This window comes from Oryctolagus cuniculus, chromosome 17 (assembly GCF_964237555.1).
Source record: "Oryctolagus cuniculus chromosome 17, mOryCun1.1, whole genome shotgun sequence".
In the NCBI taxonomy this organism is placed as follows: Eukaryota; Metazoa; Chordata; class Mammalia; order Lagomorpha; family Leporidae; genus Oryctolagus; species Oryctolagus cuniculus.
The window spans coordinates 11,114,436-11,140,193 of NC_091448.1; the positions used below are offsets into that span (position 1 = coordinate 11,114,436).

A 25,758-nucleotide genomic window follows, 5' to 3' on the forward strand; every position below is an offset into this window, starting at 1 on the left:
ACAAACTCCGTGTCCTGTCCTCTGAATGTGCTCCTGATTGGCTCTTGTTCAACTCCTGTACGTTCTGTGACACGCTTACCTCATTCCAGCAGAGGTCAAACTATGTCCCTGCCGTCCTTGTCGTCAAAACAGGCCTCGTGTTTGGCCCTTGTGCTGTTTCTTCTGGGTTAGGGAGAGAACAGGAGAGGTTCCCGCTGTAGTTGGAGGCGCCTGAGCTGGTCCCTGGGAGGAGCTCTGCAGGTGAAAGCCAAAAGCAAAATGGACCGAAATCTTGGAAACTTCGCAAGAAAAAATTATAGAGAAATGGAGAGAGAGAGAGAGAGCCCAGTAACTCTAGTTTAGTCTAAAAGTGAAATAAGGGTTTAATTAAACACTGAGTGACACCAAAGACTATTTTTTTTAAAGATTTATCCATTTACTTTAAAGTCAGAGTTACACATACAGAGAGAGAGAGAAAGAGAGAGAGATAAAGGGAGGGGGGAGGTCTTCCATCAGCTGGTTCACTCCCCAGTTGGCCGCAACAGCCGGAGCTGCGCCGATCCGAAGCCAGGAGCCAGGAGCTTCTTCTGGGTCTCCCACATGGGTGCAGGGGCCCAAGCACTTGGGCCATCTTCTACTGCTTTCCCAGGCCATAGCAGAGAGCTGGATCGAAAGTGGAGCAGCCAGAGCTTGAACCGGTGCTCATATGGGATGTGGGCACTGCAGGTGGCGGCTTTACCCGCTACACCACAGCGCTGGCCGCAGCCACTGAAGACTATTAAGGAAAGCACCTATCATGTTGACTCTCATATAAAAAGAGATTAGGGAAGTGGTTTTGTTTGCTTAAGAGGGGAAAAAAGTCCCTAATAATTGTGGATGTGGGGAACGAATTTCAGAGTCTTGCCTGGACACTGTGGGGGTCAGAGACAGCAAGCTCCCTCCCCCGTGATGTGGGCTGTGTAGGGGAGGAGCTGACACTGCCTCTAAGACCCAGGTGAGTGTGTAACACACCAGAGACAGGATTTGCATCTGTCCAAGGGCAACTGATGGACACCCAGTACTGACAGCGAGAGGAAGCAGGTGTGTGCTGTTCAGATCACTGAGAAGTCTAAGTGTGGCGACTGCATCCGGGCACTCAAGGATGCTACTGGGCAAGCGCTTGCTCTCGGTTGCTCCCCGTTCTATTCTGCTCTCCTCGGGCAAGCTCCCTGGCCACCAGCAGCCCCCACGCTTACAGTTTGTTCAGAGCTGAGAATCTCAGGAAAAAAAAAAAAAAAAAAAAAAAAAAAAAAACAAAGAGAGAACAGCTCTTCTTCTGGCAGCCCTGAGAAGTTTGTAGGAATCCTCAGACTGGGACAGCTCAGGTCATTTGCACATGCCTGAACTAACCCTTGGAGCCAAAAGGACAGGGCTTTGTGGTTGGAAATTGTAAGTCACAGACCACCAAGCTGGTCTTGCCAGGTCAAGGAGAGGCAATGTACAGAGTATGAAGTCAAGAGGAACGGCTCACTAGGCTAATCCTCTGCCTTGCGGCGCCGGCACACCGGGTTCTAGTCCCGGTCGGGACGCCGGATTCTGTCCCGGTTGCCCCTCTTCCAGGCCAGCTCTCTGCTGTGGCCAGGGAGTGCAGTGGAGGATGGCCCAAGTCCTTGGGCCCACACCCCATAGGAGACCAGGAGAAGTACCTGGCTCCTGCCATCGGATCAGCGCGGTGCGCCGGCCGCAGCACGCCGGCCGCAGCACGCCGGCCACAGCGGCCATTGGAGGGTGAACCAATGGCAAAGGAAGACCTTTCTCTCTGTCTCTCTCTCTCTTACTGTCCACTCTGCCTGTCAAAAAAAAAAAAAAAAAAAAAGAGGAAATGTATAAAGTAAAAAAATGAAAGCTACACATCCCCACCCCTAGAGGGGTGGGGAACTTTTTTTTTGCCAAGGACCATTTGGATATGGATAACATTGTTCATGGGCTGTACAAAATTCTCAACTTAAAAATTAGCCTGCTCTACAGTGACTGAATTTCAAGTCTCACCTGCAGTCACTTGGCAGGGCCAGATCAAATGATTCCATGGGTCTTACACAGCCCGCAAACCAGATGCTCCCTACCCCTGCCCTAGGCCTTCCAGCATCGAATTTGGTCTGTGTTCTTTCCATGCATACCAAATATGCATGCTTGTGTGCTCATGTCCATATAAGTACATGATGTGATATTTTTAATGAAAAATATGAGGCTCGGCCGGCGCCGCGGCTCACTAGGCTAATCCTCCGCCTAGCGGCGCCGGCACACCGGGTTCTAGTCCCGGTCGGGGCGCCGGATTCTGTCCCGGTTGCCCCTCTTCCAGGCCAGCTCTCTGCTGTGGCCAGGGAGTGCAGTGGAGGATGGCCCAGGTGCTTGGGCCCTGTACCCCATGGGAGACCAGGAAAAGCACCTGGCTCCTGGCTCCTGCCATCGGATCAGCGCGGTGCGCCGGCCGCAGCGCACTGGCCGCGGCGGCCATTGGAGGGTGAACCAACGGCAAAGGAAGACCTTTCTCTCTGTCTCTCTCTCTCACTGTCCACTCTGCCTGTCAAAAAATAAAAAAAAAAAAAATTAAAAAAAAATTAAAAAAAAAGAAAAATATGAGGCTCACTCTACATATTGTTCTGAAATTAGATATTCTTCCACATCACTACATATATAGCCACCTCTTTATAAATATTTGATCTTTCTCCATTTTTATAGATATAAGCAATATATCAATGAACATCTTTGCACATGTACATTTTTCTTGAAAATTTGTGCAAATAATCCTACAGTATAAGCTGCAGAAATGAAGCTGCAAAGTCAAAGGGTAAACTCATTGCAGGCCAGCGCCGTGGCTCACTAGGCTAATCCTCCGCCTGCGGCGCCAGCACACCAGGTTCTAGTCCCAGTTGGGGCGCCGGATTCTGTCCCGGTTGCTCCTCTTCCAGGCCAGCTCTCTGCTGTGGCCCGGGAAGGCAGTGGAGGATGGCCCAAGTGCTTGGGCCCTGCAACCTCATGGGAGACCAGGAGAAGCACCTGGCTCCTGGCTTCGGATCAGCACGATGTGCCGGCCGCAGCACACCGGCTGTAGCGGCCATTTGGGGGATGAACCAACGGAAGGAACACCTTTCTCTCTGTCTCTCTCACTGTCTAACTCTGCCTGTCAAAAAAAAAACTCATTGCAGACTTTGAAATGGGTTGGGAAACTGCCCTCCAGAAAGAAGACCTGGACTTTTGTCAGTAAGGCAAAAAGGCATTACATTAAGTCTATTTGAAAATTTGTTTTTAAGATTTCCATTTTAAAAGGAGTTTTGTTTTGTTTTGTTTTGTTTTTTTGACAGGCAGAGTGGATAGTGAGAGAGAGAGACAGAGAGAAAGGTCTTCATTTTTGCCATTGGTTCACCCTCCAATGGCCATCACGGCTGGCGCGCTGCGGCCAGCACACCGATCCGAAGGCAGGAGCTAGGCACTTCTCCTGGTCTCCCATGGGGTGCAGGGCCCAAGGACTTGGGCCATCCTCCACTGCCTTCCTGGGCCACAGCAGAGAGCTGGCCTGGAAGAGGGGCAACCGGGACAGAATCCGGCGCCCCAACCAGGACTAGAACCCGGTGTGCCGGCGCCACAAGGAGGAGGATTAGCCTATTGAGCCGCGGCGCCGGCCCAAAAGGAGTTTTCTTTATTGTAAAATTCATGTGCATAAGTACACAAGTTGGGCTGTACAGGAAAATTCGTTTAAAACAAGAGCAAGAGGGGCAAATATTGTGGACAGCAAATGAAGCCGCTTCTCGGAGCGCCCGCATCCCATCCCAGTGCCTCCTGCCTCTGCTTCCAGTCCAGCTTCCTGGGACGCAGCAGATGCTGGTGCAAGTACTTGGGTTTCTGCCACCCACGTGGGAGGCCCTGATGCAGTTCCTGGCTCCTGGCTTCAAGATGGCCCAGCCCCGGCTAATGCCAGCATTTGGGGAGCGAACCAGGGATGGAAAATCTTTCTCTCTGTGCATCTCCCTCTATGTCACTTTGCCTTTCAAATTAATTAATTAATTAATTTAACAAAACTTTTAAATGAAGAACAATAAAAAGAACTAGCCCCTACTAGCTGGTAAAGTATTTTAGAAAGCTAAAGAAGTCCAAGCAGTATCATACTGGAGTATGGCTAGACAGAGCAAGAGATAGAATGGAGCTGCCCAAAATAGACCCAAATAAATAAATAAATAAATCTTTTTTGAAAAGAAAAGAAAAGAAATAGACCCGAAGACAGGCATTTGGCACAGCAGTTAACACACAAACGCCTGTCCCATGTCCAAGTAGCTGGATTCAAATCCTTACCCTGCTCCCACTGGTCCGTGAACCAGCAGATGGAGGAATCTCTCTCTACCACTCTGCTTTTCAAATAAATTTAATTAATGAATTAGATAAATATTAAGAAAAGAAACAGACCGAGATGTAAATAAAAGTTTGTCATATGATAAAGATAGCATTTCCAAGCAGTGAGATTAACAAATGGATTCTTTAACAAATGATTTTTGGAGAACTGGCTAGTCATCTGGGAGGAAAAAAGACAAATCCATATTAAGACCTTTTACCTAAATAAATTTCAGACTTGGCAGATATTTAAGTGGAAAAAAATGAAGCCACAAATTACTAGAGGAAACCATGCTTTGGTTTAGTTTTATATTCTTATAATTTCCAAGTGAGACATGTCTTTCTAGGAACAAACACCAGTCAGAGCCATGAATGAAACAATCGGTCATTTCAACTTTACACAAATAAACATTTTTGCATTAGAACAAAAATCACCCTAAGTCAAAAGATTAACAATAAACTGGGAAACGTTATTGGCAAATCATACAGAAAATGAGTAATTTCCTCAATGTGTAAAAGCAATTGAACAAAAGATTAACCACGCAGCATTGACATGGGCAAAAGAAATACAAAAACTCTGGAACAAATGAAAGGATGCCAGTTTTCACTCATAACAAGAATAGACACACGGATTCAAAATAGACCCGGAGGCAGGCAGCTGACCTACCAGTTGCGAGGCAGCGCGTACGCTCAAATGCCATGTTGGAGGGCCCGGGTTCAAGTCCTCTCTCCGCTCCTGATTCCAGCTTCCCGCTAATTTGCACCCTGGGAGGCAGCAGGTGATGGCTCAACCACCCAGGCCAGAGACTGGGATTGACTTCCCAGCTCCTGACAGTTGCAGGCATTTGGGGAGTGAACCAGCAGGTGGAGATCGCTGTCTTTGTCTCTACCTCTTTGTCTTTTAAATAAATTTAAAAGCAAATAACAAATAAATAGGGTGAGCACTTGGTGCAACAGATAAGATTGCTTGGGATACTTGCAGTGTCTGGGTTCTGGCTCTGCTCTCAACTCCAGCTTCCTGCTAGTGCACCCTTTGGGTGACAGCTAGTGATGGCTCGAATACCTGGGGCTGTGCCACACACCGTGGGAGATCAGGCTTTGGCCTGGCCCAGCCCCTCTTGTCAGAGACATTTGGAGAACATTTGGAGAAAACATACAGAAAAATTGCTGTCTGTCTCTGACTCGCTCTCACTCACTCTCTGCCATCCAAGTAAATACAATAAAATCCTTGGAAAGATTTCTTAAAAACAAAAGACACCGTTCACCTATTACATTGACCAGAATCAAAAGTAAGTAATGCTGTGGGCCAAGCTTCATGAACCTGGCCTCATCCAATGCCAGCCGCAGCAGTTTCAGTATCTGTAATAACAGCAGAACACCTGCCCTTTGATCAACAACACTCAAAGGCATCGAATATATAGATGAATTCTCACACGCGGGAAACGTCCTACGTCACAACACCACTTGTCGCAACAAAAGATCACAACCTAGAATTTCACCAACAGGGAGATGGATTATGTCTTGGCCCATTAGGCTGCTGTAGCAAAATATCATGAAACTGTTTGGTTTTTTTTTGTTTGTTTGTTTTGTTTTTTTTTGCCTGGAGGCTGGGAGGTCCATGATGGGTGCACCAGCAGTCTTGGTGTCTGATGAGCGCTTGTCCCGCGGTTCATAAACCATCATCTTTCCTCCACATCCTCACATGACGGAGGGCCAAGCTAGTGCCCCAGGGGTCTTTCCCACCTGTGAGGGCTCTGCCAAAGACCCATCTCTTTTATATATACATATATAAAGATTTTATTTATTTATTTATTTTATTTATATATGAATGTGAGGCCAATCAACTCAGATCATCACAAATTAATTCTGTCGCTTCCATTCACTGGAAAATTATGCAGCCTTTAAAGAACCTTCCACACATCAAATTGGAAAAACCATTAAAACCTACTGACAAGAGAACTAATCAAATTCCAGGACAGTGCAGTTTTTATATTATCATACCTGTGAAAATAAAGGTGGGGGAGCATTTGGCCCAGCGGCTAAGATACTGGTAAGACAGAGATCAGAGTGCCTGACGCCAGCTTCCTGCTAATGCAGACTCTGGGAGGCAGCGGTGATGGTGCAAGTTAACCAGGACTCTCCATGGAGACCTGGACTGAGTCCCTGGCTCCCAGCTCCGGCCTGGCCCAGACCCAGCTGCTGGAGGCATCTAGAGAATGACCCAGTAGGTAGACATTCTATCTTTGTCTCTGTGTCTCTGTCCCCTCACCCTCTCTATCCCTGCCTCTCAAATTAACAAATAAAAAAAATTATCAACAACAAAAAAGAAGGTAGAAATAAGCAATGGAAAAAAAATAGCAACATCTATTGCCTCTGGACCAGGGAAGAGGTAACCTGGGGAACAGGGAGGGATACGAGCAAGATTTCCGAGACTTCAGGTTTTAGACCCTGGAAATGTAAAATTAAACATTTTTAAAGGTTCTTTTTTTTCTCTAAGAGGTGCTGCTCCTTTTAGAAAACAATTATTTGAGACAAACTCCAGTAAAGAGCAAAGCGATCTACACTTCTCTCAAACTCACATGACTTATATAGCCAAGGTTTTCTTTTTATCCACGTACGCAGCCATCGACACTTAGTGTTTTCCTTTTATGATACACACATTTCCTCTTCCTTGACAAGTAAAGCTTGCTTACCAACCAGTATTCTCTTGGCTGATATTGCACCTTGTTGCATAGCCATATATTTTATGTCAGTGGATTTTAGATACCCATTTAAAATAGAATGATAGGCCAGCCTCGTGGCTCACTAGGCTAATCCTCCACTTGCTGCGCCGGTATCCTGGGTTCTAGTCCCAGTTGGGGCGCCGGTTCTGTCCCGGTTGCTCCTCTTCCAGTCCAGCTCTCTGCTGTGGCCCGGGAAGGCAGTGGAGGATGGCCCAAGTGCTTGGGCCCTGCACCTGCATGGGAGACCAGGAAGAAGCACCTGGCTCCTGGCTTCAGATCAGCATAGCGCTGGCCGTGGCGGCCATTTGGGGAGTGAACCAACGGAAGGAAGACCTTTCTCTCTGTCTCTCTGTCTCTCACTGTCTAACTCTGCCTGTCAAAAAAAAAAAAAAATAGAACGAGAGCTCCCCTTGCCATATTGACTGGCTGCCTTAGAATTCTACTTTTTTTTCTTAAGCATAACAAGCAAGGGAGAAAGCAGATGTCCTCTGTGTTGGCCATTTCTATACCTGTAAGCACACAGCCATCATCAGAGAACGGGCCAGTGGTATGATGGAAACAGCTCTCCCCAGCTGATTTGTAACGTTTGCCCATTTCCGTGGTGTAAATATTCCCACTGTAGCCAATACAAGCTGCCTGCCCTAGCCCACGGTAGCCATGTCCCTGTTGGTCACCCTTTGGGGAATAAAGAGGACTCCAGGGAAGTTGATGAAATCAACTAAAGAAATGGCTCTTGACAGCCCTGCCTAACCATGAAGACAACAAACCAGGAGGAACGACAGAGACAAGCCAACCAGAAGCCGTGCGTCCCCCAGCAGCAGTCGCCATGACTGTTTCAAGCAGCCGCCTGTTCCAGTCCAAAAGTTGCATCCGTCTGCCACGTTTGTTATTTGCTTTGGACGCTGTCTCCACAGCTGTGGTTGTAGCTGGAATTCATTAGCTCTGAGCTCCACTTAAGAAAACTCCACCTCCTCCCCTTCCCTCTCCCAAAACCCAGCTCGTCCAGCAGGATTGTTCCTCCTGCTCCTTCGTATGCTGCGCTGGCCTGGTTTGGGGCGACTGACTTCGCTAAGGACTTCCCACTCTTTCCAGCAGACTCCCCAGAGAACTGCAGAGCCACATAGCTTTAGCCTCAGTGCAGCCTTGGGAACCAGAGCCTGGCCAGACTATTTTTAAAAATGAAAATAAAATGCTGATAGGGTAAGGAAAAGCTGGCCGGTGGCCTACAGATCTGGTCAACAACTTGACCTTTCTCTTGATTTTCATAAAATGCTGGTCAGAAGCAGTTTAACATTACTTTCTTAAGAATGATCCCGGGGCCGGTGCCGTGGCTCACTTGGTTAATGCTGCGCTTGTGGCACCGGCATCCCATATGGGCGTATGGTTCTAGTCCCGGCTGCTCCTCTTCCAGTCTAGCTCTCTGCTGTGGCCTGGGAAGGCAGTGGAGGATGGCCCAAGTGCTTGGGCCCTGCACCTGCATGGGAGACCAGGAGGAAGCGCCTGGCTCCTGGCTTCAGATCAGCATAGCGCTGGCCATAGCGGCCATTTGGGGGGTTAACCAACAGAAGGAAGACCTTTCTCTCTGTCTCTCTCTCTCACTGTCTAACTCTATCTGTTAAATTAATTAATTAATTAAAAAATAAATAAATAAAATAAAATGAAAAGAATGATCCCAACAGGGAAAATTGCTCCTTTGTCCAGGTGGGGAAGGCAGTGGCTGGATGGACCTGCTGTTGATCTTCAGGCACGGGATAATCTGCAGTCTCCTTACCCCACGCCAAGCTGGAAGGCTAGGCGAGAGCCTGCTCTCTCAGAAGAGAAGTCCCTGCCATTCTTCCTTCTGCAGAATGTCTAAAATAACAGGGTGTTCCTTTGCCTTGCCTCAACGCCTCTGCTCATTTACTTCCCAATGCAAGAGCACCTGCCCCGTCTCCGAACACCACGATTCTGTAGGATACAGTGAAGTCCCTTCTTCCCCCATAGTCAACAGCCCCCTGTCTACTTCATCATAGAATCATCTTTCCCATCTCCAAAATGCTAAGGTGTTTCGATCTGAACCGCATGTCTAGCGGTTGATATAAGTGGCCTTATATTTTGCCTTGATTCTTTCACAGACGTGCAACCTGTCTCGCTCCTGAACTAGACTTGATACTTGTCAATGGCAGGGCCATCGGTTTTTACATTTTTTTTTAATCCTCGCAGAAAAGGCTGCCAAGCAGGATGGACAGCCAGTTGCTAATGAATTCTTCTTTTCCTCTATGCTGTATCGATTCAGCCTCAAGCCTCACCCTCCATTCTTTTCATTCTCAGCAGCTACCTTCTCTCCCCTACCTCCTGATGCCTCAGGACATGAAGTGTGGGGCGAGATAAGACAGAGACTTTTCAGGGGAAAGTGCACAGAGAGGCTAGAGCTCTCGAATTGTACGGGGCCCCATGTCCTTGTGTGTCTGCTTGCTTTGCTGTCCCTGTGTATCATGTATGGATGGCCTCTTTGCCTATCTCGCTCAGCAGATGGTAACTCTGGTGAGGATGAGGAAGGACCACGTGGCTGCTTTCCTCCTCCTTGGGGTCCTAAGCACAGCTTGAAGCCTGGCACACAGCAGGTGCTCAATGCGCTCCTGAGTGAGAGAAAGAACGAGTGTGGAGAACGCAGCCGAGGGCGTCAGCAGGTCTCTGCCTTCTTGTTCCTCCAATTAAAAAAATAACGAAAACAAAACCCCTGGCTCTTTCAGGCGACACAAGATGTACAAAGAGCAGATGAACCTCACCTCGCTGGACCCCCCACTGCAGCTACGACTCGAGGCCAGCTGGGTCCAGTTCCACCTGGGGATCAACAGCCACGGGCTGTACTCCCCGTCCAGTCCCGCGGTCAGCAAACTCCTGCACGACATGAGGCACTTCCCCACCATCAGCGCTGGTGCGGTTCCTGGGCTCAGGCAGGAGGGGCCGACAGTGCGCCAGGGAGGCTGGGTGCACCTGCCAAAGGGCTGGTGCTCACAGATGGGTAGTAAAAACATGGGCTTCCATCTTTTTCACTTTGAAAGAGATCTTCTAACCCTAGCCTCATCAGGACCCCATCAGGAAAGCACAGGAGGTGTTCTGCACCCTGAGAGAAAGGCGACCCCTACTGTTCATCGGGTGCGTCTTTCGATCTAGGAGATGCATCCTCTATCAGACAGCCGCCTTATGGCAAGGACAGGATCGTTGCCATTTCACACATGGGAAAACCAAGACTCGGAGAAATTGGGTAACCTGGCCAAGGACCCAGTCGGGAGGCTGGGATTCCAACCCAGGCCCTCTGTGTGCTCTAGCGCTATGACAGTGACACAGCGCATTGTTAGCACGGATGAAACCAGACTTGGTCTTCCAGGCAGGTGCTGCTGGAACATCCACCAAAGGGCTGAAGAACGAGGGCCCCGGGATGGAGCAGGGTGGTCCAGGCTACATCACAGTCGCCCCCTCTGGTGAAGCAAAATCTAGGGTCCCCGTGTGGTTGGCTCTCCCGGGAGCATGGCTGGGAGTTCTCACTGCCTTTCTCCTCCTTTGCAGATTACAGTCAGGATGAGAAAGCCTTGCTGGGAGCCTGTGACTGCACCCAGAGTAAGTGCCCTGGCCCCGCCTACAGCCTGCCCCCTCATCGTCCCACCACCCACTCCAGGGAGGGCCCTGCCAGGAATGGAAGGTATACACTTCTCTCTGCCCAATCCCTGAGATGTGCCCCCTCCCTAACTCACCCCCACCCCACAGAAAGAAAAGGCATTTCAGAAGTGCACTAGTGTAGGATCCCCCCACACACACACACGTGGTCCAGGGACAGACGTCATCAGCATCCCTGGGGAGCTTGTTGGAAACACAGAGCCTCAGTCTCCACTCTGTACTCTGGGTGCAATTTCAAATTGAAGAAGCCAGGCCGGCAACGTACTGCATTCACCTGGGGAGCTTTTATTAGAATCAGCTCCCCAGGTGAGGCCCAGGCATCTGCATTTGTAAGTGCTCTGTGCAATTCTAGTGCAGGCAAACTTGAGACCCCCTAGCTGGGGCAAATGACTAACAGAAGCAAAAAGCTAAGAGAGTGCAGCAGAGCTCCCATGGGGGCGGGGGGCACTGTGGACTGGTTAGGGGTGGCCCTGGACACTGAAGCCCCCCGCCAGTCACCTCCAGCCACAGGATAGCCTTGTTCATTTACCTCAATGGGTCGAACAGGTAAGAAATTTCTCCAGGTGATATAATGTATCAAAGGTGTGAAAGATAAAGGTTTACAGGGCCCAGGCTTCCCTGTCCTTTAACTAAGCACCTGCTGTTTGCCACGTTCTAGAACACAAGGGGAGGGAGACCCTCACTAGAGCTTACTGCAGGGCTGAGAGGCTGAGGCCAGTGAGGTGACCCAGATACAAATTGCTTTTTAAATGTTTAGTTAGTTATTTGAGAGGCAGAGAGATGGAGCCACGACAACTGGGCAAAGCCAAGAGCCAAGAACACAATCCAGGTCTCCCACACGGGTAGCAGGGACCCAGTACTTGGACCATCGCTGCTTCCTCCCAGGGCATGCATTAGCAGGAAGTGGAAACTGGGGAGCCAAGAGCCGGATACTGAATCCACGCAGGATGTGGGTGTCCTAATTGCTAGGCTAAACACTTGACTCCTCCTGTGCAAAATGCAAGGAGGTGCACTCACTGCACTGTACCCCCAGCCTGGGACACAGCCTCAAACAGGAAGGGAGAAAGAGAAACAGACTGGTCTATGGCTCCCCCAATCAGAGGCTACCAAGTGCAACTAAGACACAAGAAAGGGTCCGTTCTTCTTAGGAAAACGTTCTTGGGGATTTTCAGCGAGCATCTATGTGGGGAAACCTGTAGAGTTTGCCTTTCTCCCATGCTGACAAAGTACTCTCTCTTGCTCCCGGGCACACACTCATGGCCTGGCCCCTTGGAGAAGAAGCGCCACTTGCGATGCCAGCCTCCTGCTGAAAGGCGGTGGGGAGAGCTTAAGTACACGAATCCCCACCACCCCTGCAGGAGACCTGAGTTGAGTTCCCAGCTGCTGGCTTTGGCCATGCCCAGCCCCAGATGTTGTGGGCATTTGGGGAGTGGATCAGCCGTCTCTCTCTGTCTCTCTGTATATCTGATGCCCATCCCTTTCTGTCCTAAATAAATAATTAAAATTTGAACACTTTAAAGAAATTGTACTGTACCCCATAAAAATATTCTACATGTTAGTTAAAAAAAATTAACTAAGAGAAAGCGGAAGACGTTGGCTGGGTTTATGGACCTAACGCACTCTCTGCCGCCTCCCAGTCGTGAAGCCCAGCGGGGTCCACCTGAAGCTGGTGCTGCGCTTCTCCGACTTCGGGAAGGCCATGTTCAAGCCCATGAGGTAAGTGACCGCCATCCTCGCCGCCGTGCCCGCCGCGGCAGCTCAGTGATGGTAAAAACGATTCCCAGAGCAGCCCTTCCGCCGATGGAGCGGAGGCCTGTGGCGGGCGGCTGCCCCCGGGGCGGGGTCCAGAGGCTGGACGCTCAGTCCCTGAGCTGCCTGAGCTGCGGTGGCAGAGGCACCTCCGGAGGGCGGGGCCGGAGCGGACAGCTGCACGTGGGCTTCACCGGGTAGCCTGAGATAATCCCCACGGCCTTTCCCACCCTCACGGAGTCCATCGGACACTTGGACTTGGAGCATCCCTCTGTGGCCTCCGGGCCCAAGTAACCTAGAGAACCACTCCTACATAAGGAGCTTGCCCTGGTTTTCTGATGTACGAATCAGTTTCTTGGTCTATTTAAATAAGTAACTTTTCAAAGATGAACATGAGACAAATGTCTGCATATATACGAGTCTTTACATCTCATCAAATATATGTAGTATGCCATATAGATTTAGAAATACTGCTTCCCCACCACCAACTCACATTACACTTGTTAGAAAGGTTTTGACATTGGTTAACATCACTCAGTCAAGTTCAGGGTCATTGTTAAATCAATTCTTCTCCAATTCCCCTCCCCCATCACTACCAACCACCTGTTGTAGGCAGTTCCATCAGGCAGTGCAACCAGCATGGACCAAACTCGTTTCAGGTGAAAGAGTCTGTCCTGAATGAAACAAAGTGACCAAGGGGACCCTCACCATTTGAGAAACGAAACAAGAAAATTTGCAAGACTCTTTTCCCTAGGGACAATTTCCAGAGACACTGCATTTTATATTCAGGCATATAAAGCACTAAAATCAGTCACCACTCACTTGCGTTGCTCTCCAACGGGAGCTGTGGCAGCAACACACACGGTGATGAGCCGAGGTTCCATGGCAGGCAGGTGACTGGCACGACGCACAGTTGAACGCAAGAGCTGCCAAAGAGATTCCAGCCATGAGTTTTAAATCATTAATAGTCATGCACTCTAATTTTTAAAGATTTATTTACTTATTTGAAAGGCAGAGTTACAGAGAGAGAGGGGGGCAGAAACAGAGAGAGAGAGAGAGAGAGTCTTCTATCCCCTGGTTCACTTCCCAAATACCCACAACAGCCAGGGCTGGGCCAAGCCAAAGCCAGGAGCTTCATCCAGGTCTTTTGCATGGGTACAGGGGTCCAAGCACTTGGGCCATCTTTGCTGCTTTCTCAGGCACATTAGCAGGGAGATGCATCAGAAGTGGAGCAGCTGGGACTCGAACCAGCATCCATAACAGGACGCCAGTGCTATAGGCAATAACTTAACCCACTGCACCACAGCACCAGCCCCAGTAGCCATGCACTTAATATATCATTGTTAAGAGAGCACTGTTTAGGGAGAGGCAGCTTGGAGTGCATTGCTGTAGAAACACGCAGTGTTCATGAGGAGCCGGAGGTTGTAGTGAGTCTGCACGTTCGACACAGCTCCCACATGCCTGAATTGACTCCCAGGAGCAGAACCCTCTCACCCGGCACATTGCGAGTCTCTGTTGTTGAAAACGGAAGCCAGTGTGCACACAAGAGCTCCTGTTTCACTTTTCCGTGTCAGGAAGGGGCAAGCCACTGGAACCTGCTGGTGGCTTTTTTGTTTTGTTCTGTTTGTAGGAAAATAAAGTAACATCTCTCTGCCCTGACAGTTAGAAACAAATATGACAGTTGCTCCAATCACCAGCCTTTTCCTGGAGCACAACCCCAAAGCGCCACCCTCCAGTGCTGAGGGCCATTTTACCCATTCTTATGCCGTAGAACAAAGTTCAGTGTTCAGCTCTAGAAAATGTAGTTCAAAATCAAAATGGTATCCTCTTAAGATGCGTGCTTGAAGCCGGCGCCGTGGCTCAATAGGCTAATCCTCCACCTTGCGGCGCCGGCACACCGGGTTCTAGTCCCGGTTGGGGCGCCGGATTCTGTCCCGGTTGCCCCTCTTCCAGGCCAGCCCTCTGCTATGGCCAGGGAGTGCAGTGGAGGATGGCCCAGGTGCTTGGGCCCTGCACCCCATGGGAGACCAGGAAAAGCACCTGGATCCTGGCTCCTGCCATCGGATCAGCGTGGTGCGCCGGCTGCAGCGGCGGCCATTGGAGGGTGAACCAACGGCAAAGGAAGACCTTTCTCTCTCTGTCTGTCTCTCTCACTGTCCACTCTGCCTGTCAAAAAAAAAAAAAAAAAAAAGATGCGTGCTTGAAAAATCATGCTTTTTCTAAAAAAAAAAAAAAAAAAACAAAAAACACACACCTTTCCTGGAATTTAAAGTGAATAGCATCTTTTTTTTTTTTTTCTTACTAAAGAGGGAAAGTAGATATTCACCTTTGGGAACAAAGTAAAAATAGCTTTCAAATTTAAAAATCGCAACCACCATGTGCCAGACAAAACAAGGAAGTGGTGTTTTTGAAAATCCTAAAGGAGTCTGAAAGATTACAGTCAAGGGCACTCCAAAGTGCGTGGAAAAGGAATTAAAAGATCAAGTTCATCTGGGTGCAAAGAAATGCTGAAATCCACACACAGGCTTTTTCATTATATGCATTTCTTGGGAACTTTTTGATAAATTCTTCCTTGCATGGACTTCAACAATTTCTTGATCCCAAAATAAACTTATCTTGATTTCCATTTCCCGCAAACTTTTTCAAGTAGCCTCATATTCCTGTGGATAAAATTCAGGAATTAGAACGAGACCAGGGACCGTTCTGTTGGCCCAGGCCTAGGCGTCCACAGCGATGCTGTGGAGAAGCGGGGGAGGCCTGAGCGAGGAGCGCTGTGCTATAAATGCGGCCATGGCTTTTAAAATAGAATCTTCGCTTTTGGCAGCACCTCGCTGTGGTTTCCAGGACTGGCTTGCGCTTTTTTGGCAAAGTGCACATCCCCCATTTCAACTGCCAGTGCTGTTTATTAACAGATTTCTGCAACATGATGTACATTTACATTGTCTTTGCAAGCCACTGTAAGAGTCCCACATGCACGTGACGGATTATAAAATCAGCCCGAGCCTCATTCTTCCATGTTTGTCAGCATCAAGGCAAACTCAGCCCTAGAGGCCGGAAGTCAGTCCAAGGCGCCCTTTGAGATCAGGAGATGCTGTCCTGAACACACACAAGTGCACACACACACACACACACAGAGAGCCACGTGCACACGGGCAGGAATTCATCACACATTTTAATGCGCACAGAAATCAGTATCTGCTATTCCAGCCTCCCGCAACGCTCCGTCCGGCTGGACCTGCTCGTGTCCGTTTTGTCTGAAGGGACAGTCTCGTGTCATTTGTCCTAATTGCGCTAAGAGCCAGAGCTGGTCTGTTCTTCAAACCTCAGTCATACAAAACTGCGTCTCCGGGGCACTTTTCCATTTTCCGGTCCTGGCTCACGCCGCACCCGTCTCAGCCCTTGGCATCTGGTCTGCACAACCTCTGGTTCCGCCAAGCAGTCTCTCTTCTGTTCACACTGCAGCACAGCGTCTGTATTTCTTCCCTCACAACTGCTAGGCTTGCGGAAGAAGCAACCACTGTCACCAAACAGTGAGAACTTGGTTGCGTGTCTTCCCTGAGCCCGGGGAGCGCAGGGCCACTCCTGCTTCGTCGCTGCATGGCCCATGTGGACGTGGAGTGTCGGGGCAGGTTCTTTCTCGTGGACCAGGCCTCTCAGCTGTCTTCTCGGGCGCCCAGCTGAGGCCTGAGTCCAGGGCGTGACTCCCTCCCTGCTTCCAGACAGCAGCGAGACGAGGAGACGCCCGAGGACTTCTTCTATTTCATCGACTTTCAGAGACACAACGCTGAGATCGCAGCTTTCCATCTGGACAGGTAGGGTCTGGCCCAGGGGATGACGCGGGCTGGAAGGGCGCTGGACAGACCTTCAGAAGGAAACTCCCTGGCTTTCTACTTTAAAAAATTCTTTATTTATTTGAAAAATAGACAGAGATCATCCATCTGCTTGCAAAAAAAAATAAATAAATAAAATCCAAAAGCGTGCAACAGCCAGAGCTGGGCCAGGAAGAAGCCAAGAGCCTGGAACTCCATCCAGGTCTCCCACGTGGGTGGCAGGGACCCAGGCACTTGAGCTTGGGTCTGCTGCCTCCCAGGGTGCGCTGTTAGCAGGCAGGGAGAATTGGAAGCAGAGCAGGGACTTGAACCCGGGCCCTCTTACATGGGATACAGATGTCCCAAGCAGCATTTTCACCCTTGTGCCAAACACCTGCCCCTCACTTTCCACTCTTCATACTTCAGTGTGGTCCTTCAAATGCGATCCCATGGATCAAAAAATACAGGATCTCAATGTAACAAAAAGAACAATTTAGGAAGAAAACTAACCCCGCCCCATTTCTCAGGGGGGCTGCCTTCCACATGGCATTGCCCTTTGCTCTAGTTTTCCTGATCTGAAATTGAGAAGGCGGCCACTCCCATTGGTGCAAGGAGTCTTCAGGTCAGGAGACTAGCAGGTGAAACCACGCCCCTGAACTTCCTGGCTCCTCCCACATGCTCAGGCATTGCTGTTCCAAGTGTGGGCTCTGGACTAGCCTCACGGGCACCTCCCAAGAGCTTTTTAGAAACGGGCGAGCCTCACCCTAGCCCCATTCAGTCACAACCTGTGTGTGAACAAGATCCCTATAACACAGCCTGTGTGGGTGGAAGAAAGCCCAGGAGGCTTGGTGGGGGTAAGGATTCTCTCTCCACCTCCCTAGTCCTGGATCTGCCCTGGGCACCAGCAGCCCAATACCGCAGAGACCCCTCCCCACCGTGGCCACCTGCTGGGCACGGTCAGGAATGTCAGCCAATTCTGAATGTGCTCCTGCCTAGGTACAGGTCCTCTCCTCCCCCATTCCCTGACCACCCCTGAGATGCCAACAGGGCCCCCTCTCTTCCAGGATCCTGGACTTCCGGCGAGTGCCGCCAACTGTGGGGAGGCTGATGAATGTCACCAAGGAGATCCTAGAGGTCACCAAGAATGAGATCCTGCAGAGCGTCTTCTTTGTCTCCCCAGGTAGAGTCCCCAGTGCGGGTGAAGGGCACAGGTCACCGATAGGTGTGGCAGAGGTCTGGCCCCTGCTGGTAGCACACGCAGTACTGGATGGGCGGATGCGTGCATCTCACACTCCCATCTGGTCTGCTTGAGGATAACACAAGAGGAAGTGTGGACGGGGTAAGGCTGTGAGGTGCGGGCCAGCCTGTGTGGGCACCCAACCTACACAGGTGGCCTCCCTGGAATCAGGGTACCGAAGAACGTCCTCGTCATGTGGACAGGATGCAGTGAGACGGGGGTCCCACCCTGTCTCTGCTCTATTTCAAAATTGCTTGAGCAGTATTCCCTAGCCCCACCTCTGGAAAAGGCACCGCTCCTTCCTCTGCCTTTTCCCAAGCTGAGTTTCGGGTTCCCCATCTCTCCCGGTGGATTTCTCAGGACAGGAAGATGGCACGCCTCCAAGCCCCCCTCTCACGTCTGTCTCCTCTCCCAACCTCCAGCCAGCAACGTGTGCTTCTTCGCCAAGTGTCCGTACATGTGCAAGACCGAGTACGCTGTCTGTGGCAACCCGCACCTGCTGGAGGGCTCACTCTCTGCCTTCCTGCCATCCCTCAACCTGGCCCCCAGGCTGTCTGTGCCCAACCCCTGGATCCGCTCCTACTCGCTGGAGGGAAAAGAGGAGTGAGTTGGCTCCCTGGCCACAATGCCGTGCCCCCAGCCCTGCGAGTCCAGTCCTGGAGAGTGGCCGTGCTCCCTAGCCCCGAGACCTCTGGCTGGCCTGGCTTTGGGACCCCAGAAGCTGCCTGGGCACTCCTTTGGCCCTCTTCCTACTGAGAGTTGAAAATCCGTGCCCAGGACACATGGTTGAGCAGCACTCAACAGCCTCACCTCTGCAAAAGGCAATGCTCCCTCTTCTGCCTTTTCCCAGGCTTTGAGTGCCAGGTTCCCCACTCCTTCCCAGTGGATTTCCTGGGGCGGAAAGAGGACACCCTACAAGACCCCCCTCCCTCCTTGCCTGCCCCCTCTCCCAAACTCCAGCCAGCAATGTGTGCTTCTTGGGGCTCTCCACATTGATGCGGTGGCCTGGGTCTGTCCTCACACTTCAGTTCATATATTCAGCTATGAAGCACCTGCTACACACCTACCCCTAAGTGCTGGTGGATACGGACATCACAGACACAGGCTGCCCCTCCCCAGGAACCTCCACGGTCCAGTGGGGCAGACAGAGCAGCAGGCAGGTCACAGAAACGCAATCCTTGTGTAACAGAGAGGCACCAAGCAGCCGTGGGGCAGGCCCCTGGCTCCCCTGAGCAAGACGCATGAAGCCGAGGGTGCCCCTTGCTGAGCCCCAGGGCCTGGCACACCCCGGGGCCCATCACAGGTCCTCAGTGTTAGCTGAGTGAGTGACAGGCCCAACTGCCAGGCCGCCTCCACCATGGTGGGAGGGCCGGTGACCAAGGAGGAACGGCTGGAGGACACGACAGATGCTAAGGGGTTTTGTGGGGAAGAGGCCCCAGATGGAAACGGGGGCAGAGGGACACGAATGAGAGAAGATGACAGAGCGTGACCTGGGCGAGGGCCAGGGTTTCAGCACCTGCCTCCACCTGCCCTGTCATCTCCCCTCTGGCCCGGGGCACCCCAGCTTTCAGGTTGATGCTAACAGAACAAACAATAGGACCAGAAGCTTCTCCCCGTGTGGACTCTGCAGCCTCCCATGGGCACTGCCCAGGGCCCTCCAAACGACCTGGCCACTGCCTGGCATGCCGAGAAGCTGCTGGCAGTCCAGGCAGGACCAGGGAGGCAGGCATCGGGAGTGGGGTGGGCCCCCAACTCCTCGCTGTCTGGCTTTTCCAGCCCTTGGACTTCTCACCCTCAGGTGGGAGCTCAACCCCCGCTACTGTGACACAGTGAAGCAGATCTACCCATACAACAGCAGCAACCGGCTGCTCAACATCATCGACATGGCCATCTTCGACTTCCTCATAGGTGGGTCCCGGTGCTAGGGCGCCCGGCAGACCCTGGTTGGCCTGGGAGTCCCCTTGACCTTGAATGGAAAGTTGCAGCCAGGCTGGCTGATGAGGACTGAACACCCCACACCTCCCCCAGACGTGACGGAGGCCCAAGAGGACCGAAGTGCACGTGCTGCCCCCGACTTGAGACAACCGGAGGCAGTTGTTAGGGTCACCACTCCTAAGGCAGGTACCCAGCTTGCCACAAGGCCTGTGGGCGTCAGAGCTGTTAGATGTTCCCTTCACCATGTCAGCGGAAATCGGGTGGGGGGAAACAGTGCACTACAATGTGTGGCCATAGGAGGGCCCAGGGTTACGCAGTTACAGAAGCAAAAGTGGCCAACACCCCCCATGCCCACTCTCCCACGCTCAATGTTTCTGCCCCTAGGACCCAGGAAATGCTTTGGATCCAAGACCACTCACCTCGTGTTTGCTTGTTTAGCTTCCTTCTCTAACACCCTTGGGGAAATGGCAGCCCATGGCCCAGGTTCCCACTCCTGTCTCTGAACTGCTCACTGGCCTCCCTCCCTGCAAGAGGGCTCAAGGGGCGGGGGTACCTGTGCCCTAGCCCCAGCCCCGGCTCCCATCCCCTGCCCCCTTCCCCCACAGGCAATATGGATCGCCACCATTACGAGATGTTCACCAAATTTGGGGATGATGGGTTCCTTATTCACCTTGACAACGCCAGAGGGTAAGTCCAACTCGGGGTCCGGCACCCCGGTCTGCAGCCACACTCCAGTGCAGGGGCTCGGGGAAAGCAGAGGCCCCAGGCTGCGCCTCCACCGCCACGGGCCATCTCCTTCTCGCCCTTTTTCCTCTTCATCTTTGCCCAGTGCCACCTGCCTGCCCTCCAGCCTATGCGCATTCTGTGCCCTCCAGTGAGGCAGGCTGAGGTTTGCTGTATTTTTTTTTAAAACCACACAGCTCCTGGAGGCAGACAACAAGCTTTTATCCTCACAGCTGGCCCTGTGAGGTTGGTTTTAACATCCTTGGAAAGACGCTTTATATCAGCAGACGGAGATGGGCTGGAGAGGTGGCTGCCACAATCCCAGGCATTTTTACCCCAACCACTGGTTCAAAAAAGGCGGAGGCAGAGAAGAGAGCAGCCCGAGGGAGTGCGAATGATGCCTTGGCACCATGCAGAAGCCCGTTTCTCCCCCCAGGTTCGGACGACACTCCCACGACGAGCTGTCCATCCTGTCGCCTCTCTCGCAGTGCTGCATGTGAGTGTCCCGCCTGCAGGTAACGGGGCAGGGAGCAGCTGGGGCCGGCAGCCTGCTTGCCACCAAGCTCGGGAGCCCGGAGCCAGTCTTCACCGGCCTAGACGTGGCTGGGTAGGGTGATGTGAAACACCTCACTTCCTGCACTTGCGACCATCACCTCCTCCCCAGGCACCGCTCAGGCTTTTTCCTCTGGCATGGGATGGAGTAGGATCCCATCTTTGAAGGCTTCCGTCACCGCCTTTTATCTTTAACCCGCTCAGATACTCACCCACTTTGGCAGAGCCTGACAACCTTCATTAACTATTACTGTCTGATCACCATCGAAGCGAAGTCCTGGCCACCCTTCCTCTGGAGGACATCTAACCTACTTCCCTCCCTCTCCTGTTTTAGCCAGGACTGTGAAATTGTCCACCTGCTCCGCCACAGCACCCAGAGCTAATTGTTAACATGTGTTTCACACCTAGTGGGACCTCCTCCGTTGTGGGGAACTCAGAGGGGAGTATGGATGGGCTTCATTGATTTTTTAGGTGCAGTTAAACATGTCTTCCTTCTCCCTCCTCCTGAGCAGGATGGGAAAACTTGGTATAGTGACAGAAGCCAGACAACTCAGCTGCTTACGCATCTGGAAAGAAACCCAGGGGCCAGTGCTGTAGCGTAGCAAGTTAAGCCATGGTCTGAAGTGCTGGTTTGTGCCCCGGGGGCTCCCCATCCAGCTCCCTGCTAATGCACCTGGGAAAGCAGCAGGAGATGGCCCAAGTGCTTGGGCCCCTGCAGCCACATGGGAGGCCCAGAGGAAGCTCCTGGCTCTTGGCTTCAGCCTAGCGCAGCCCCATTCATTACAACCATCTGGGGAGTGAACCACCAGATGAAAGATCTCTGTCTCTCCTCTCTCTCTCTCTCTCTCTCTCTGTAACTCTGCCTTTCAAATAAATCAGTCTTTACTAAAAATTATTCTAAAGTCAAGACTGGCCCCACCCCATCTGCATCCCTCTGACTCCAGGACCTGACACTCACAGAGACTGGCAGAACCCAGGGCTTTTGAGCTGGCAGACAGTTTCATCAGTTCACCTATGAGGCATTTTTCCCATTAGCTTTCAATCTCCTTGAAAAATCTTAAGTGTCACTTCAAGTTTGGTTCCCTGAGCAATGTCAGGGCAAACACCAGGCCTAACATCACTGTGAGTGACAGTCATTACTGTAGCACAAATGGCTCAGCAGGCTCCTGACCAAAGAGAATGGGCAAAGGAGTGCTAAACACCGGATGGCACTTTCCCCACTCCCTTCTACCTGGTTTTCATTAAATGTGCTTGAGAGGCTCTCAGAACGCCAGAACATCCGCCTCCCGACCATGTGGGGGAAGAGGCTCGGGCAAGTTCCTTTCTCTACCTTTGCTTATTTGGTTCCTGTGACTTGTCTTCTCAGGATAAAAAGGAAAACACTGCAGCACCTGCAGCTGCTTGCCCAAGCCGACTACAGGCTCAGTGACGTGATGCGGGAGTCACTGCTCGAAGACCAGCTTGCCCCCATCCTCACAGAACCCCACCTCCTTGCCCTGGATCGGAGACTCCAAACCATCCTCAAGACAGTGGAGGCATGCGTAGAGGCCCATGGAGAGCAGAACGTCATAGCCAATGGCGCGGCAGAACAGTCAGCCCCAGACTCTGGCCAGGCTAATTTGACAAGCTGAAGTCAAATTTCAGGAAATCCACCTGAAGCCAGTGGTGGGCTCCAGAGTACGCGTCCTTTAGGCAGTCCATCTCTTACTGCGGGGGTGGAGTCAGACTCAGGAAGGAGGTAAGGCACTGTCCCAAACAGCAAGTGGGAGCCACTGAACTTGACCTTGACTCCTTGGTGCACTGCTCCCATAGTGACTTGCCTTGGCTCCATCAACCTCAGCAGTTACTAGCTTCGTCAAGGCCACTGTCTCCTGAGCACACTCGGAAATCTGGATATGGGTCAAGCTCGGAGGGTTTGGAAACCTTGTTTCCAGGAAAAGTTTTTAACTGTAACAAATCAAATAAAAGGACATCAAGTGGATACCGGCTGTCCTCCAGAGCCTCATTATAACCACAAGTAAAACCTAATTCCTGGTCCAGGCAAAACGCCTTTGTGTATCGCAAGCATACTAAAAACCTGCGAGTGGGAACTCTCAAACTGGCTCAAATCAGACCTCACCCTTTCTACGTATTTTACAGTCACCGGCCCAGTATCAATACAATAATCTCTACTCACCAGCCCTCGAGTAAGTTCTCAGAAGTTTACAAGTAAAAAAAGATTTGCTCAAAATAGCAGAAAAGGGGTGTTCCAATCTGAGAGTATGAAATACCAATTGAAATAACATCAGGTGTATCAAAATTAGCAGCCAGTGACGACAGGAGGGAAACGGATCGGGGACGTCTCAAAGGTCAGGACAGCACCTGAACAGACATGGCAGGTGCGTGAGCTGGGAGCATGGCGGGAACAAGCCGGGGCCAACCACAAACTTCTTCACATAAAACCCTACAGACTGCCCCCACTTACTCCCTACAGCAGGGGACTATCTAGAAAGGTGAGGCCTCCACGTGTCCCCCGCCTCAGTCAACAGATCCAAACTTTAAATGGTTTCTCTCCCAAACCTCCCTTAAAACCAAGTATAAGAGGGGTTCTCTCTCCCCTCCATCTTCTCCCTGTTGACTTGTTAACATCTAGAACTCCCTTATTAATTATTCCATAATTAATAACTAACACAAACAGCAGCAATGTCCCCATTCAGGGGAATGATTAGACCAGTAAAACTGCCTGGTTTCATCAGGTCGGCTTCTCTTTAAGGAAGGTCAGATGCTCAAATAGTGCAAGTGTGAAGGGAACAGAGAAAAGCTAGAGAGAACAGGGGCAAGACCTAGAAATGTCACCCAAGCCCACTCCAACGTGTCCAGGGCCAGCCTGGGAGGACAAATAAGGGCACTTCGAGGGGTGGGCACTGGGAGTGCCTGGGATCAAGTCCCATGTCTGCTTCCAATCCAGCTTCCAGCTACTGCACACCCTGGGAGGCAGCACATGGCCGACTTAACACCTGGGGCCCTGCCACCCTTGTGGGATATCTGGCCAGTTCCTGGCTTTTCAGCCTGGCCCAGCTTTGGCTGCTGTGGACGTTTTAGGAGTGAACCAGCAGATGAGCTCTCTCTCGCCCCCTTTCACTCTGCCTTTCCAATAAATAAGTAAACGGATACGTATATATAATTTTCTCATGAATATGTACTTCTGATCTCCCCTGCTGCTCCACGAAAAACCCTGAAAAAATGTCACCTAATTCACACAATTAGCAAACCCTTTGTCCAGGAAGAGGAGGAGGGGAAGGGGAAACAGCGGGACGAACAGGACCCCATTCCCTTGAGTATCCATCTAAAGGCAAACTAGGCACTCTCGGATTCTGCCTGGAGAGGTGCCCATCTGCTCTGATGGACACCCTACCCGATTAAACTTTGCAACCTTGCTGACCACTGTCCCGCGTCCGACTTTCATCTTGCACAAAGACCCCCCATCCACTCCCCTCCGCTAACACATTACGTGGGCCACCTTTCCTCCAGACCCTACCCTCCAGCATGCACGGATGAAAACTAAGGCTCAGAGGGGCCGGCGCTGTGGCGCAGCAGGTTAAAGCCCTGGCCTGAAGCGCCGGCATCCCATATGGGTGCCAGTTCTAGTCCCGGCTGCTCCTCTTCCAATCCAGCTCTCTGCTATGGCCTGGGAAAGCAGTAGAAGACGGCCCAAGTCCTTGGGCCCCTGCACACACGTGGAAGACCCGGAAGAAGCTCCTGGCTCCGGATCAGCGCAGCTCCGGCGGCTGTTGAGGCCATCTGGGGATCTGGGGAGTGAACCAGTGGATGGAAGACCTCTAACTCTTGCAAATAAATAAATCTTAAAAAAAAACAAAAACAAAAACAAAAAAAAACCCTAAGGCTCAGAGAGAACTGAGATCACAAAACCTCATGGTGTAGACGTCCTATGAAGTTCTGTTTCCACTGTTAACACAAAACCCCAACAGCATCTCACCCAATTATTAAATTACATCTGTCATTAAAATGAAAACTCAACTCTGCCCTAACCCCAGAAACTGCTTTACCTGAGATGGCCCTATAGCTGCAGTTTCCCACCTCATCAACTATGTCTCCCACCGCAAATCATTTGTTTCTTCCCTTCAAGAGGGACTGGGGCAAAGATGTTGAAGACACAGCACTAGGGGTTTGGGGCCTCCAAGCCACAGAGCCTCTGGGGGTGAGCTACAGCTCCACTCCAAACCCCACTTCCACGATTACAGAAACTCACCAACTAAAGTGACAGTTAGCTTGATCACCATCTGTACAGTATACAACCTTATTAGTCATGTATCTTCCACAGTCCTAGTTTTTGACAAACTTACCGTCTATTAAAATTACCAGACAAAATGTCCATTCTTAGAACTATCAAGTTCATCTAACATTCACCTTGAACCAGTGCTCAATCTCCTATGAAACAGAAATTCTCAGGGGCCAGTGTTGCAACATGGCAGGTTAAGCCACTGCTGGTAACATCAGCATCCCATATGGGCGGCTGGTTGTGTCCCAGCTGCTCCACTTCTGATCCAGCCCCTTGCTAATGGCCTGGGAAAGCAGTAGAAAATGTTTGGGCCCCTGCCACCCACATGGGAGATCCGGATGAAGCTCCTGGCTCCTGACTTCGGCCTGGCCCAACCCTGGCCGTTGCAGCCATCGGAACAGTGAACAGATGGGAGATCTGTGTCTCTCCTTTTCTCCATAACCGACTTGAAAAATAAATAAATCCTAAAAGAAAATTCTCTTGATTCTATTGAAAACTTTTCATGTTACTACTGATAGCAAACTCAAATGAAAGGGAACTGTACACTATGTGAATTAGGGAAAGTGGGGTTTGGTGGAATTTATTCCAGCCACCCCCAGGGAGACAATTTCAGTTTGTCAGGGAGACAATTTCAGTTTGAAGACTGATAGTCATTTCTTTTACTACATTTGGTAGTAAATAGCAAAAATGAACAAAAAGCAGAAAAAAATTGCAAAAAATGAGGCAATAAGAAGTCCAAGGACTAGACTCACA

The 25,758-nt window shown here is 51.0% G+C and overlaps 1 protein-coding gene and 1 long non-coding RNA gene across 3 annotated transcripts in view; one reads left to right on the forward strand and one right to left on the reverse strand.

Moving 5' to 3' along the window:
• LOC138846030 (uncharacterized) overlaps positions 1-14,709 on the reverse strand; it is a 17,513-nt gene extending 2,804 nt beyond the window's left edge. The window contains exons 1-2 of the long non-coding RNA XR_011383403.1: positions 13,293-14,709; positions 80-234 (exon numbers count right to left, since the gene is read on the reverse strand). This is a non-coding gene — a long non-coding RNA (uncharacterized lncRNA). The remainder of the gene's footprint in view (positions 1-79; positions 235-13,292) is intronic.
• FAM20A (FAM20A golgi associated secretory pathway pseudokinase) overlaps positions 1-22,707 on the forward strand; it is a 57,260-nt gene extending 34,553 nt beyond the window's left edge. For both annotated transcript variants that reach the window (XM_070060400.1, XM_017349297.3), the window contains exons 2-11: positions 9,797-9,981; positions 10,614-10,664; positions 12,359-12,437; positions 16,190-16,282; positions 17,344-17,459; positions 17,939-18,119; positions 19,315-19,424; positions 20,057-20,138; positions 20,611-20,670; positions 22,093-22,707. In XM_070060400.1, the coding sequence (XP_069916501.1) occupies positions 9,807-9,981; positions 10,614-10,664; positions 12,359-12,437; positions 16,190-16,282; positions 17,344-17,459; positions 17,939-18,119; positions 19,315-19,424; positions 20,057-20,138; positions 20,611-20,670; positions 22,093-22,357 (1,212 nt within the window). In that variant the 5' untranslated portion in view covers positions 9,797-9,806 and the 3' untranslated portion in view covers positions 22,358-22,707. The remainder of the gene's footprint in view (positions 1-9,796; positions 9,982-10,613; positions 10,665-12,358; positions 12,438-16,189; positions 16,283-17,343; positions 17,460-17,938; positions 18,120-19,314; positions 19,425-20,056; positions 20,139-20,610; positions 20,671-22,092) is intronic.
• Positions 22,708-25,758: the final 3,051 nt, after the last annotated feature.